General features: G+C 41.9%; 1 protein-coding gene across 3 annotated transcripts in view; it reads right to left on the bottom strand.

Moving 5' to 3' along the window:
- trrap (transformation/transcription domain-associated protein) overlaps positions 1-15,136 on the bottom strand; it is a 79,545-nt gene that overhangs the window by 57,989 nt on the left and 6,420 nt on the right. For 2 of the 3 annotated variants that reach the window (XM_051417460.1, XM_051417461.1), the window contains exons 12-33: positions 14,775-14,913; positions 13,933-14,011; positions 13,018-13,252; positions 12,582-12,918; positions 12,379-12,476; positions 12,035-12,229; positions 11,716-11,907; positions 11,467-11,632; positions 11,119-11,375; positions 10,470-10,670; positions 9,083-9,234; positions 7,339-7,538; positions 6,822-7,039; positions 6,295-6,492; positions 5,847-6,107; positions 5,446-5,607; positions 5,075-5,171; positions 4,573-4,694; positions 2,743-2,913; positions 2,184-2,252; positions 985-1,005; positions 334-453 (exon numbers count right to left, since the gene is read on the bottom strand). In XM_051417460.1, coding sequence (XP_051273420.1) covers positions 334-453; positions 985-1,005; positions 2,184-2,252; positions 2,743-2,913; positions 4,573-4,694; positions 5,075-5,171; positions 5,446-5,607; positions 5,847-6,107; positions 6,295-6,492; positions 6,822-7,039; positions 7,339-7,538; positions 9,083-9,234; positions 10,470-10,670; positions 11,119-11,375; positions 11,467-11,632; positions 11,716-11,907; positions 12,035-12,229; positions 12,379-12,476; positions 12,582-12,918; positions 13,018-13,252; positions 13,933-14,011; positions 14,775-14,913 — 3,690 coding nt within the window. The remainder of the gene's footprint in view (positions 1-333; positions 454-984; positions 1,006-2,183; positions 2,253-2,742; positions 2,914-4,572; positions 4,695-5,074; positions 5,172-5,445; positions 5,608-5,846; positions 6,108-6,294; positions 6,493-6,821; positions 7,040-7,338; positions 7,539-9,082; positions 9,235-10,469; positions 10,671-11,118; positions 11,376-11,466; positions 11,633-11,715; positions 11,908-12,034; positions 12,230-12,378; positions 12,477-12,581; positions 12,919-13,017; positions 13,253-13,932; positions 14,012-14,774; positions 14,914-15,136) is intronic. The other variant, XM_051417462.1, reaches the window with a different exon arrangement.

Below are 15,136 nucleotides of genomic sequence, written 5' to 3'. Positions count from 1 at the left end.
TAAAGCTTATTAAGTAACATCAATTAGCCTTTTTCAAGCTGTAACATCCTTTAACAACAGCCATTTTCCACATCTTTTTTCTCACTAATAAACAGAAAAAAAGCTCATAAGACATCTTTTCTAAAACATTTGCTTTCTACAATAACACGGAAATGATGGATGGAAAAGGTTAGCAAAAAAAATAACTAAAGGCTTCCTTTTTCTTAAATTGCCTAGCTAATCCTCCAGTGGTGTTCATTGTCTGCATGTGGCGTGGTGTATTTTAATGTTACTTCTAAAATACAATAGGATGGACTTGTAGGGACTGTCCTAAGAGTGGAGTTGGTGTCCTACCTCTATGAGCATAGCCCTCTCTGTCTTCATGACCACCTCCAGTAGAGGTTTGACCAGAGTCTGAGGTGCGGCTGGGATCAGGTGGAAAAGGTTAATGATGGCAGAACAGATCTTCATCTCCTAGAGAAAGAGTCAGAGAAAAAGAGCGGAGGAGAGAGGAGTGAATGAAATTCTTGAAAAGATGATGGAACTAATCACTTCTGACAGACAGTCTTGATGGACAGCCACTGTGGAAAAACGAGGATGAATCTTAGTAAAACAACTGTATATGCAATTCGTGCTCATTAGATAGCCAACTTTCCACAGTTGGTATGAAGCACCCCTCGGAGTCTTGGATTACATTTGCATAGGGCACAAACAAATAGCTTCATGATCATTTTAATAAACCCTGTAGTATCCATATCTTAACAGGTAGAAGAAAAAGGGGGATAACATTTCTACAACAGTCAAAATGTGAGGTTAGAACGAGGCTGAGATGACGGTAACATTTCTGAAGACGACCACAGACACAGGGACACAGAAATACAGGGCAACTCCACCAGCACCACTACCACAACATTGGTTCAATTCACCAGCACAACATTGGTTTAACTAGGTTTAAATCACTGACAGAGTCACCAACAGAGGGCGCAACACCAGGTCACATCTCACCTCAACGCCCTCCAACGCAGGCTGTACCGGAACGGGAGACAATGATCAGAGTCAGCAGAGCAGTATGTGTGCATTTTTGTGTGGTTGTGTGTTGTCTGTCTTTGTTCCATATGGAAGGTGAGCAGATAAGACAGGGTGATAATGAAATGAATGCAGAGACAGCGGCAACCTTTACAAGTGACCTCAGGAACAACTTTTCTCAGCAGTGGGTGAATAAGGGGGCAGGGGCCATACTGGAATGCTAGTCGAGCAACACAGGATCCGTGGCATTTGGAAAAAAAAAACATTCTTCTGACAGATATCAGGTCATGAACACAGATACTGACAATTTGTTTTTGTTGAACCCTTTCAGTCAAATCAAAATAGTTTTCTTTTTCTTTTAAACAAGCTTTTTACTCCACACAGCTTGTTAGTCCACTCCATATTCTTCCCTGTCTGTCAAAACTGTCTTACATGCCTACATGTCCTAAGACCATCTGCCTCGGCCTGGCTCCATCCCTCTTTCTCCAGTTTTTGTCTTTATCAGGCTAGGCTAATTGACCCCTTGACCCTGGCTTTATTGTCACTGCCAGCCTCGCTGTCAACACGCACAAAGACCACAAGTTGGAGGGAGGGAAAGACAAAGGGCCAATTTGCATCTAATTAAGCACACCATTTTGATATGCGAGAAGGATGAACTCACATAAAAGGAAGGGAGGGAAAAATGGACATTATTTCTATGAGGGAGAGGCAGCTGTTTTTTCCCTTCCCTCTCTCTCACCTTTTCTCTGCCTTTACAAGGTTATCTGTCGGGGAGATAATGAGGAGACGCAGCGCTGGGCCCACCATCGCCTGCCTGGCGCCTAATTAATCATTGATTGTAATATGGCCACTCACAACTCATCTGGGAGGAGTCCACATTCAGGAGGTGTTGACTACATGGGACTATGGCTTTTTGTGTGTGTAAGGGGCAATTTCTCTGTCCCTTCAGTGAGTGCAGTTTGGTTTAGACAGGACATGTCAACTAAATAAAAAAAGTGTGCCAGTAGACAGCTGTATTGCTCCTTTAGGCTATAACTACTTCTGTACTGCATTCAAACGAGATTTCTACATATGTAAATGAAAAGAAACAAGACAACCCTTCACTGCATTTGCATTCAGTTTCAGTGCTGTAAGGTATGTGTGGGGCTGTCTGGTATGTCTGAACTGTGTATACTTACACTGCCATCACTGCGCTGGCCTCCCTTGTGTGTTATTACAACCACCTCCATCCACTTCCTCAGGTGTTGCTAAGAAAGACAGAGAGGACCGAATATTTACTGAGGAGTTTCAAGTAATAACTAATAAACATATTTTCACCTAATAAATACATCTGCTGCAAAGCTTTGTTTAAACATGAAACTATTATACAGCGGACAAATGTGCATACAGTAACCATTGTCGCAGCAATACTAATATATTGTGGCAATGCAGGTCTTGACACTGTCTTGTAGGTTTATGTTTTTATGATATTATTACTTTTACTGCTGCCAATAGCAGCTGTAAATAATAATGTTACTATTTTTCATAATATCATATTTCAGTAGTTTCTAGTTAATTTTCCATTTCAAAGAAAAACGGCCTAAGTAATTTCTCTAATAGTTATACTGCCACAGTTAAAAGGTTTGGTTGCCATGTTCTCCATGTTGATGCCATGATAAACTGAATTTAGTGCGGTCAGGTGTTTTGAATAAAAGATGTTGTGAGATTAGGAAGAGGTCAGAGTTTGAAGTTCCTCACCATCATCTGGTCACAGAACTTGTCATTGAAGGAGTTGGGGAAAAGACGAGTGACAGAGGTAAGGCGGTTCACCACGTTGAGCGTCAGGCTGCGGTAGTCACCCAGCATCATCAGTAGGGGGCGCATGTGAGTGTGGATTTGGTCCACCTCGATAGTTGCACCTTCCAGGAACTAAAATAAGGTACAGGAAAATATTATTTACCATTCAAAAAAGTTTAAATGACACTTAAAATGAATACTGCAAAATAAACAAGATAGTGTTGTTGAAATATCTAAGGTGCAGTCAGTATGACACAGGCTTGTTTTGCTCTATGTTAACAAATCTACATAAAACGTTTTTTTTCTAAAAGTATCATTCAGGTCTGTGAATTAAACTTAACCATTGTACTTTCCCTTCCACAAATGTTTCTTTTTACTACATTAAATCTGGTCTTGTGTTGAACTGCTCCTTGTGTCTCCATTAATGATCGAAGGCCACTCAAATGAGGGCATGACCAGCCGTAAACAAGCATACATGCCAACACCAAACACTGATGACGCACACCCAACACCCTCACACAGAAGGGAGGGAATGATGCATGGCAGCCACATTCATTTTCCTCTCAGTGCTGAGAACAAACACTCCATCCTGTATCGATCGGGCCATGGCAACGCTCATTAGTGCTAGCAGGGCAGAGATGAAAGCATGGGGAGAGCAGAGAATGGCTAGGCAAAAAAAAAAAAAAAAATCACAGGATAGTGAAAAGTAGTGACGGTGGTAAAGAAAGAAAATGAAGGACACATAAATTGAAGGAAAAAGAGACAAAGAGCTTGGGGTAGATGGATAGAGGCTAAGATTGTATGGATACTTTGATGAATAGAGGCGGGAATGGTTCAGGGAGAGTGTGATAAAGCAGAGGGAGGTCCATATGAAGATAACTGGGTGGGGAAATGGCATGAGGGGAGGATTAACAAAGGACTTCTAAGATGGCAAATGACATGTGATACAGATAAAAGACTAATGAAGCAGGATGGAACAGGACAATGGAAAACAAGATAATAAAAACTATACTTAAAAATGTAAACATAAAATAACATAGGAGCAAATAATACAAACAAGATAATTGAAGAGGGGAAAGTACAAGGGTGACACAGTAGAAGGCCATTTCAAAAAGTTGTAGAAAATGTAATTTTAGAAAGGATTTAAAAGGTGCTTCCAAATTCACTAGTCTGATCTTTGGTAGACCGCTTCATATCTTAAGGGCACAGTCTTTAATCCAGATTTAGAAAGGTCACGTCCGTGGGTCTCTGGCTGTGTTTTTACTCAAAGGGAATTGCAGTTGAAGTGAGTGATATAACCCAAGTCTGAGCTTTCTAAGTAATCGATATAAACTCCAAATTAATTCCAAAACAAAAAGGAGCCAGTGTATAAAAATGCCAAGACAGTAGTGAAATAAAGTCGGTCTTGAGATTGTGGATTATGAATATTTTTACATTTCAGAACACTCCGTCCCTGAAAATTTCCACAGCACTGGGATTTTGGATGTAAACCATAAAAAAGGCCCAAGAGTACATTTTCCTCTCAGGCTTTGTGTAGGATGACATCGTGATATTGTATATGACATGTCTAATAAGTGATTTTGGAAATATGAGAAATCAATACCTGAAAGTGTATTTGAAAATATTCTACAATAGAAATGGACTGGTTATACTTGGTAAAGATGATGAGTTTTGGGGGGTGAAAACCATTTCAAGAGTAACATTTCCTGTATGTCATCATGTCATGCGTTATTACCCAACTCTAAAACAATTGCAAAGCAACAAGAAAATGATGAGAGATGTTGCACTGACCTTCCTCATACACGCCTCGCCCGCTTCTTGCAGTTCATTGTTGGTGGAGTTGAGGGCTTTAAACAGGGCAGCAATGATCTTCTCTCTGGACTGTGGTAAGTAATTACAGGCTGCCAGGGCATCTTAACAGAAAAAAAGAACACCAGTAACATTCAACACTTCCTTTGTGACGACAGACAAGAGGTGTCTAAATCATTAAAATAAAACATTCAAAACATAATTAAAATTTTCACCAATGCTTTTAAGTTTTAAGTAATATAGTTATTAATTCAATTCACACAGCAGTAAAATAAAGATTAAGTGACAAAATATGCTCAACCATAATTATCAAAACAGCCTCTGCTAACATGACAGACCATTATATTATATTGAATTGTTTGCAAATTCCAGGTATTTAGGCTCATCAAGAACAATGCAACCAACACAAAAAATTAATAAGCATGAATTGCAAAATTCAAACAATACATCGGGACCAATATCAAGTTCAGCAGGTCCTACTCACTGAGAGCAGCGATGCGCAGGGGAACCAGGGAGGGGAGGCTTTTGTAACAAGGAAGCTTCATCAGAGCAGCATCCTCTGCCTCACACAGGTTCAACAGCTAGAGAGGGGGACACACACCAGAGTGCTAAAAGTGGTTAAGATATTTATGTCCACTGTAAAATGGTTAAGGTGGACGCACACACACACTTCTCATTTTAATCTTTTGTAAAAAAAAAAAAAATTTGCATGATCTAAGCTTGAAATTCCTTTGCACAATATACTGTAACATTGTGCCCAAGGGTGTCATTTATTTTTGAATACGCAAAAAAATAGAAAAGGTACATTATGAATTAATTAATGATTTATGTTAATGACTTTTGCATCTTGCATACCTCTGTGTAGAAGACCTTGTGCTCCATGACATTGAGGTCCATTGTGAAGAGGCGTGGCTGCAGGGTGGTGCAGAAGGTGTTGCCCTCCATAAGGCCGATCTGGGCATTGGCAGGCTGGTGGCGGAGCAGGTGTTTCTTTGGAGGAACCATATCTTGCAACACCTGAAGGGAAAGAAACCCAAAGAGAACAATCAATTAATGCAAATTAAAAGACATCTTGTGTTTCACTCTCAAATTTAATTTCAAAATTAAAAAACTCTGAAGAGGCATCAGTCCATGGTGACTTTGTGTTTAAGCTGAAAAGACATGGGGAATTTTACACACAAGTCTCTATCACAAATCTATCACGGAATTAAATCTTGATATACAGTTATAGAAAACTTCAAAGTCCTTTGTTTCACCTCTTTGTGTGGTTCCATGATGACAGTAACACTCTTGCCGGTGACGTGAGCTAGCACCTGCAGGGAGTGCATGGCCTGCTTTCTGACGGTTGAGTTGGGGGAGGTGACCTCACGGACCAGGTCATGTGTGACCATGTGGAAAGACTTGTCCTGGGCAGCCAGCAGCTCCTCCGTCTTTTCTTCATCTTTCAGTGGAGTGGCACAGCGCACAAGCAACTGCTCCAGGGTGGTCTTAGCCATGGCTACTGCTCCATTTGACACCTTATGAAAATCAATACAGTACTAAGTTCAATGGCACTACTGTGAGAGTTGTTACACTGCACCTGCTGCAATCCTTTGTAAAACATCACGTGAAGACAACAAACAACAACAAATGGAAGCTAGTAAATCTTCTACTCCTTTTGAAATGATTTGCTAAATATGAGATTATTCAGTAAATTCCTCTCACCTCTCCTGTGAGGTCCATCATGACAAAGAGCAGGGCCTTGAGAAAGGTGAGCTGGTTCTGTAGCACCCAGATCAGAGGGAGTCTCTCCATTAGGAACTTGATGGACACCACACCGCCAAGCTTGGCATACCAGGCTTGCTCATAGCAGCAGGCACACAGACGCTCCACAATGTAGGAGAACAAGGGCAGCTGGCATGCCTGAAGATGAAGAGTCCAGGATGATTAACTTATTCCCATTTAAAAACTATACACATGTGAAAACATAAATCAAACACAGAATAATAATAGTAAAATGACAAATCCTCTGAATTTGATTAAAGGTGTATCAGATGTCCTTTTCAAACTCCAATATGTAAATGCTAGGCAACAATCTGTCATAACAGTTATTTTCAGAAGGTTGATCTTGCACAGAAATAATTTCCCCCAAGTTATGTTAATGGCCAGCACAGTTTACCGCAGCTAGAAAACCACTGGCACAATGAGCATAAAAAGTGAAACCCTCCAACACTCTCCTCCCAGTGATTTACCCTCTCCTTTGAGCCAAGGATGATGCTCGCCACATCGAAGATGACAGCAAGGGCCACTTCTCCAATCTTACACAGCTCCTTCTCCTCATAGGCCATGCAGATAGCTATGGCATCAATCAGAACGAGTGGATCCATGCCCTTTGAGCCATTCTCCTCACTGTGGAACATGGCTGTGCTTGGCTGGCTGCCCAGCTGGTAGGATGGCAGCAGAAACGGACCTGGGTTCAAGAAAAAGAGGAGTTTAATGAGAAATATGTGAATATTAATATAGATGAAACGATGATACAACTGCACCTATGAGTTATAGTTTAATATAAATATTATATTTCTATTCTATGTTTATGTTGGGTCAAATATAAAATGAAAAGGCCAGAACTTGAAAAAAAAAAAAAACAGAGAAAGAACAAAAATGGAAAGTGATCGATTTTCCTGAGCAGCCGGGAATAAATGCCAATGCCAGGGCAAAATAAAAAGCTAATATTAGATGGAGAGAGTAGGAAGAGCACCAGTCCCTCACCACACTGCTGAGCCACAGCGACCATGGTATAATGGCGAATTAGGCTGGCTACGAAGGGCAGCGCGCTGGGCCTCAGGTCCTTTATCACGGCAGACATGAATGCCCCAGTCAGGGCCTGTTCAAAAGTTCTGCGGGCAGGTGTGTCTTGTGCTTTGTAGCGGTGAGAGATGATGACGTTGGGGATCCACTTCTCAGTGAAGCTAATGGGGGAAGAATAGCACACAATGAAGGATTACATATTAACAAGGAAAACATAATAACATATGACACTGAAACTTTCTTTAAGCTCAAAAATCATAATAGTAAATGGTTTGTGTTCAGTCCATTCGTCCAAAATTCTAAATAAGGATCCAAGTCCATTGCCTGACTGCAGTCCTGTAACTCTCCTTGTCCTTAAAGGTTCTTTCTCCTCTAAGCTCCGTCTGCCTTTATATTCCTGTCTCCCTTTGTCCCTCGTTGGTATTTTTGTTATTTACTGCAGCTGAAGGCAACTGGGTTGTGGTGTGATTGAGCAGCTGTTTGCTCCATGCTTGAGCTTGTGTTTTATAATGCCACACGCCAGGGGCAGACCTGATGGATCGCTTCATTTCATTATTGCCATTTAAAAGACTACTCTTTGAAGGAGGGAGGAGAAGTGGTGGGGGGAGCAAGGGACCTGGCGGGTGGAGAAAGTAGGGGGGTGGCATTGACAGAATGTCAGATCAATTGCCTTTCACTCATTCGGGGGCCTGCCACTCCAACGCTTCTCCATTCTCCTTAGTTGCACGATTTGCTCTATGTATATTTTTTCTTTTATAACTGAAAGGCTGAACTTGCAGTGACCAAATACTGAGGAAAGAGAGATGGTGTGAAGAAGATGAAGGGAGGCAGTGAGAGAAAAAAGGAGACAAAATCTTTCAAGAGCAAATGGAGACATCGGACAAGTGGAGGCGGCAGGTGCAGGCCCCTGATCATAACTGACACACTTCATTATCCACACAGAAATGTTCACACAGACGTATTCATGTGCATGTGTGTATTAGTGCGTAATGACAGGAGAGTGTAAGGGGCATGGTTTAGCACAAATAGACAGAGGAAAGACAATTAGCCCCTGCCCGGGGATCAATGATGGTAATGTGACTAACCCACCCGACAACGAACCCCCCTTCCTGTTTGTCTGTTCATGTATGTGTCTCCGCCTTGCAATGAAGCCTGCCAGAGGGTGGTGGTGGGGGAGCCTGTGAGTGTGTAATTAGCAAGTCCCGCTCTTGAGACAGAATTGATGAGGCAGCGTGTGGTGGGGAGATTGGGGAAGATATGACGTGAGAGACCGAAAAACCGGGCATGTCAGCAGGAGGCAGGGCAGGGGTGGAGGTAATGGCGAGGTGGAATGGTATACTCATAGCTGATGTGGAATGGTGGGTTAAGTAGTGGGCATGGGTAGAGGTCAAGGTCAAGTTGAGTCAGATAAAGGTCAAAGAGGGAGATGATTGATTGGACAGCTAGCTGTGCATGGATCCATTGGCAAACGCATTTTGTCACCTCAGTGATACAGTATAGAACATATGGAATATGTCATGTCTGAGTAATCAATCAAAATCAGATCATGGTAGCTTCATTTTTTCTAGTTAAAATGTATACATCTTTAATTTAGTATTCAATACAGCATTGTAACTGAAAAATCAATTAAATGTAAATATATGACAATTACAACAATATCTAAGCATATGCTACAGTCAAAATGAAACCAAGAATGTCTACTTACTTGGGATGAGACAGAAGTTGGTAAAGAGCATGCTTGTTATCATCCAGACTGGTCATGGCCACCAGGAAACACTTAATGACCTCCCATGCCTGTCGTCTGTAGTAGGGCTCTGTGTTGGCACTCTTCAGACAGTCTAGAGCTGTCTCTATCGCCTTGGAAGGATTAAACCAGACAAATCATACATCAAAATCTTCTCCATTTTATATTCTGAAATAACATGTTGCAAAATGCCAATATTCCTAAATTATTAATATGGGATTTGAATTGAAATATATCTAAGTAAATGTGATTCATTTGCAGGAAGTAACACAGGGTGCCATCTGGCCAAGCAAAGGTCATTATGATTTCTACATTATGGGCTGACAACCAACAGCAGCCAGGCACTTAAAAGGGAGAAAATGAACTAATTAATGCCACTCAGAACAGAGGGGAGAAGATGAAAAGGATGCAAGAATAGAGGGAGGATGAGAAGAGAGATGAGGGAAGCAGAATTGAATTGTAGACCTGTCAGTGTATTAGAATGTCAGGACTGAAACTCTGACAAGTACGCAATTACTGATACTCTTATGAAATTAAAGAGAAAGAGAAGTTGATTTCTGAACGCAAATTTGTAAGAAAACACAGCTTTCTACGCTAGCCTTTTAAGAGAATTGACTTCCTGGAAAATATTTCTAAGTGGTCAGTAAAAAAATAAGAATCCCTGAAAGGTTAAAGAAGCAGAAGAATTTCAAAGATTTGCAGGTCAAACCAGTGATTGATGGATTGTGACCGTTCAAGTTATTCAGATCAGTGTTATTTGATCTTGCCGTTTACCTCACAGCACTTTAAACCCTCTCTCAATGTGCCAACTAACTGTATAGCTGTATCGTGAGCTGTATCATGAGCCATATCATAAGCCTGCTAGAGATTCATGCCTTCAGCCTGTGCATGTGGCTATGCAGCATGTGTGAGTCTGTGTTTGCTGCCTGCACCCACGATGATGGCAAACACATAGACAGATAGCCAGAAAGAAGGAGCAGCCATTAGTGAGAGTAAATAATGCCGTCATGGTGGCCCACACTAGATTGATGATTACTGACTGGGGATGAGGAGGAGAAACAGGAGATGAATTTAATTACCTGGAGGACACACACATCTCCTCGCTCACTTTCTCTCTCTCACACACAAACCCCTGACAAGGATATATTGCTCTCAGTGGGGCACAATAATGAGGAATATCAAGCTCTTTTATGTTTAATTCTCTTTCTAGAACTGAAATACAAAAGGTAAAAAGGGGTCTTCAGACTGAGTGAAATCATCGAAACACCTTTCTCTTCAGAGTTCTGCAAACAACCTAACAAAGTGGAGAACATCATGCAAGAATTCACTATTAGCCACTACTACCCACCTTCTCCATGGGTAGCTGTATGGATGCCTTGCAGTCAGTGAATTCGGTCTTGATGCTTGGTCCCTGAACCTCAGTCACCACGTAATGCAGCCTCTGAGACTCCTTCAGCATCTTTCGGTTGCTGCCACCAAACTTTCCCAACACCCGGTAAGCTACATGGGAGATGCTCTCAGCTGGGTTACGGAGAGTACGCCACAAGGCCTGCAGGCAAGGAAGATATGGAGGGAAATTATAAGCTTTGGTGTACATAGGAAACAAGAGAAATAGGGTATTAAACTGTATTACTCAAAAGACTGTGAAGTCATGACAGTTTTGATAATCATTACCGCTACCCTACACTAAACATTAGCAAACTGCTGGGGAGGCCCCAGTAGGTAGCTACGGTATTTTTATTGATAGCATTGCAGTCATATTATAATCAGAATCATATCTATCCATTATGCACTCTACACAGTTCAGCAGTGTTTTGTCTGCAGATATTTTCATGTCCACTGTTGACCACTAGAGGGCAGATATGCTTAGTGATATTAAGAGAATGGATATGAATCAGCTACTTTTTGGATCTAAAAATGTCCCTCTAAGCAGTTTAGTAAATAATGGAATTGGGCAGTGGAATTATTGGTCGTGTTGATGAGAAGAACAAGCCCACCTGCATGAGCTCTGCCCTGACAGGCTGAATGTGGTCGTAGAGGAAGTCAGGCTGTAGGTTGTCCACACACAGCTCCAGGGTGCGAAGACCCTGGCTGACCAGAGTCTGAGAGCCATTGAGGGCAGACACCAGCGGATCCATTAGCATGGGTAAGTAGGGAAGCAGGGAGCTCAGACGCACTGGCACTGTCAAACACAACTCAACAAATAGATCCTTCATGTGCTGCTTGTGAAGGCCACTCTGCAGCATGTTCAGACCTAATTACATGGACAGGGAAGATTGGAAATCAGAGGGGTACACTTTTTCACACTTGTCTTCGGTTCAGGATGACTGTGTGTGCGGCTTTACCTTGCAGCAGGTTAGGTAGAAGGGGTAGGAACTCCTGGTAGAGCAGGTCATGGCTGCCTCCACCAATAGAGCGGAAGAGAGCCCGGAGAAGCAGGAAGTAGTTGTAGGGTTCTTTAGCAGATTGGGCCAGCTCCATGGAGCTGTTTACTATCTTGTGGAGGTGTGGCTGAGGAAACAGGGACAGTTATATTAGTTAAGAGTGAAAAAGATAAAGAAAAATCTACCCTCACACAAAAAGCATCCACTTACCTTGAGCATTTGCTCATTCTCAGCAGCAAAAAGTGAGACTGAGCCAAAGACTAGTTTGAAGAGCTTGAGGTAAAGGTTTGAGAGTTCAACATTGGATCCCATTTCAGGTAGTCTCTCAAGAAGATACTCCACTAGGATGGTGGCAAATAGAGCAGATGTTGACAGATTGGCCAGGAAAGAATTTGCCACAATCTGGAAAAAAGACAGAAAACAAAAGTGGAATTTTAGTACAAGTGACGAATTAAGACCAAAGTCATCACGTTCAGAAAAACACACAACTAATATTACATGTCTTGTTTATATGTGAGATGGCATGTACCTGCAATGCATAGTTCTTGGAGATTCTCTCCACCATGTACGGCACAGTTGTCTGAAAGATCTCCTTGAACGTGAGAGGGTTCATCATGGTGAAGACCCCGGCGAAGTGCTCCAGAACCTCTTTCTCCTCCTTCATGCGTACAGTCTGACAGTTGGCCACCCTGATGTATGTCTGCTGGTTATTGGCAACCTGTACCTGGTCAGGAGAAACATGATGTTGTACTGGGCTCCCGCTGGATTTAAATCATTATATGTGTCATGTTGACATACTCTTATTTGTTAGGGATTTTTGCATCTCTACAAACTTAATTTCAATGATGATATAGTCAATATGTGTGGCTGTACCTGGTAGATGTCCAAGGCCTGCATGGCGTATTTTACCAGCTTAATGTAGATTTGTGTCTCCTTTGGCTGAAGCTGTTTATTAGGAATAAATTGAGCCTCTGGAAAAGGTTTTTAAAAACACAGTTAGACATATTCGTAATTTCATCCAACAATCATTGATAGATGCCATCATGGTTGTTGAGCATGAATATGTGTCCTCTCACCTCCAGGGGCCTTGCAAGAGGTGATGCCCCAAGTAATCGTCTTAACTCCACACACCAGAGTCTTGACTAAGCTTCTGCAGTCCGACACCTGAAAAGTCTGCTTGTCTTCCTTCTCACCAGGTCGGTCAAAGGGCGTTGCAGGAGGTGGAGGCGCCGTGGCAACAGGCGTGGGAGGAGCAGGAGGTGGAATAGCAGGGGTGGTGGATGGAGTGGGTGTGGCTGGTACTCCAGGCAACGCTCCTGGGTCGACCACACCCATCTCTGACTGGGGCTTGCACTTCTTAAAGATGGAGACAAGCTGGTAGCGTGCGATGGTATGAAATTTCAGCACAAACACCTGATTGATAGGAAAAAGAGGGAAAAATTAATTCAATATTTCTTCATCAATGTGTGATTTCAGTGTCTGTTCTATTGATCCAAGCTCTGTGCTGCCCACCTCCAGCATCCTCATCAGGATGTCCCGTCCATTGCCGTTCTCCTGCTCGGACTTTGAGCGGATGCAGTCTACCAGGTTGAGCAGCAGCTTGCAGGACATGGTCTGGATGTTGCTGGGAAGCGACTCGTCATCAATGTTCTTGGCAAACAGCTGTACAGCTAAGGATAAATCTGTCAGAGGCAAGTTCTGACGAACATGGTGCACCAGGTCTGCTAACGTGCTGTAGGCCAAGGGTCTGGAAAGAAAGAGAAACATGTAACTATGACATCTGCAGCAGAATTATCATCACATTTCATGACTTATAGTAGTGATAACTGAAAGAGCCATGCTCCAGTGAAATGATTTTCTAAAAGGCTGAAAAAGTACTAATCAGGAAGACAGACCTCATGAAAAGCTTGACAGGTATGGAAAGTAGGTTTGAGATACAACAGGAACAGTGAGGGAGAGGGGGGGAGAGAGAGAGAGAGAGAGAGAGAGAGAGAGAGAGAGAGAGAGAGAGAGAGAGAGAGAGAGAGAGAGAGAGAGAAGCTGAGCTAATGAGTGACACTGATAGTCCTGCCAGGTCTCAGCCAACTGCCTTGTTGCCTATGCAGTACTAATGTGAAATGACAGCAATTTTGTTGATGAGGTGAGCTAGTTTGGCACGTGAAGAGGGTCAACAATGTTTTAAGATCGACCTAAGGGAGGGTGTGCGGGCAGCATGCCCTCTAGAGATGCGTTTGTACATGACAACTTGACAGCACGATCTGTGCTGCAGTGCTGGGAGTCAGCTTCCCTGTGAATTTCAGCAACACTAAGAAGTGCCTGATTAATATGCTAGGAGACTTAACATGCACCTGGCTGAGCAATCAACCCAGAGAGAGAGAGTTCTGACACCAAGGAAATCAAATGATGGTGAACGCACACAATACTCACCTAAGAGTCTCACGGGCGGTGTAACCAGAACCGATGAGGATGGCTTCATCAAAAAGTTTGTCCATACAAGGTATAAACTCTAAAAAAAACAAATGGATACATTTTTGTGACATGATCCAAAGATTTTAAGTGTGCTCCAAAAAAGAAGATGACAAAAGATACACATGAATGGTGTTAAACATTTTTTGTTTTTACTAGACAAGAGAATAAACGTACATAAAATAGAAATGTTTGTTTTATCAAATATAAATTTAACTGTGTCCCTGTGTTGGCAGCAAGAGAATAACTGTCACTCAAACACTTAATTGTGGTTAGATATTTTCCTCAGTTTTCTGCAACTCCACAATGTCAAATGAGACGAATCGTTGGAAATGGTTTGAGCTACAGAAGCAGAAGTAACTCACAGTATAATGCAGAAAATCATCCAAAATGTGCATTGGTGACTCAAGATTTCACTGATGGGTGGCTGAGCTTTTATTCTATTTCATTCAGTCGCACTTTTTTACCGCTCAGTCACCAAATCAAAATAAGGTTCTATAGCCATAGTTTGACGGCTAATAAAAATTTTATTTCAGAGGTGTGAAATGTGAAAAATTTAGTATGACTTGTATGAGTATCTATCTTATGTTTTAACCACAAGAATACATTTAACTACAATGAGCCTTAAAGTTTTTTCAACTTTTGATGAGGAGGAAAAAAAAATATGATCCAGTATAAAAATGTCACCTTGTCACTCCTTTTTTCACATTATTTTATATGCATTTCTCTCTGTGTGTGTGTGTGTGTGTGTGTGTGTGTGTGTGTGTGTGTGTGTGTGTGTGTGTGTGTGTGTGTACACATACGGCTACGTAGGTCAGTTGTGAGGATATGCTTGGCTGCGATGAGCAGTTCCTTGCGGAGGTGAGCAGTCTCAGAGGGGCAGTTGGACAGCAGCTGCAGCATGCCCTTTACCATCTGCTGAGAGTATTTTCCTACCAGGTCCTGATGTGACAGACAGACACACACATTCAACATACGATTAAAAGCACAATTCATTTCTAAAATACATGTACAGAGACAAGCTGTGTTCCACAAAAATATTTAATATAGACTTATAGTAAATACCAAAACAAGCCAAATGTTTGAGCCAGTATTTGATATTTTTTAATTTAATATATCTTAATTTAATTTGGACGAGCAAGGTGTCTGTAACGGCAGAAATTGT

Source organism: Dicentrarchus labrax, unplaced genomic scaffold (assembly GCF_905237075.1).
Source record: "Dicentrarchus labrax unplaced genomic scaffold, dlabrax2021, whole genome shotgun sequence".
Classification (NCBI taxonomy): domain Eukaryota; kingdom Metazoa; phylum Chordata; class Actinopteri; family Moronidae; genus Dicentrarchus; species Dicentrarchus labrax.
The sequence above is the reverse complement of the archived record's forward strand: the minus strand, read 5'-3'. Positions and strand labels throughout refer to the sequence as shown.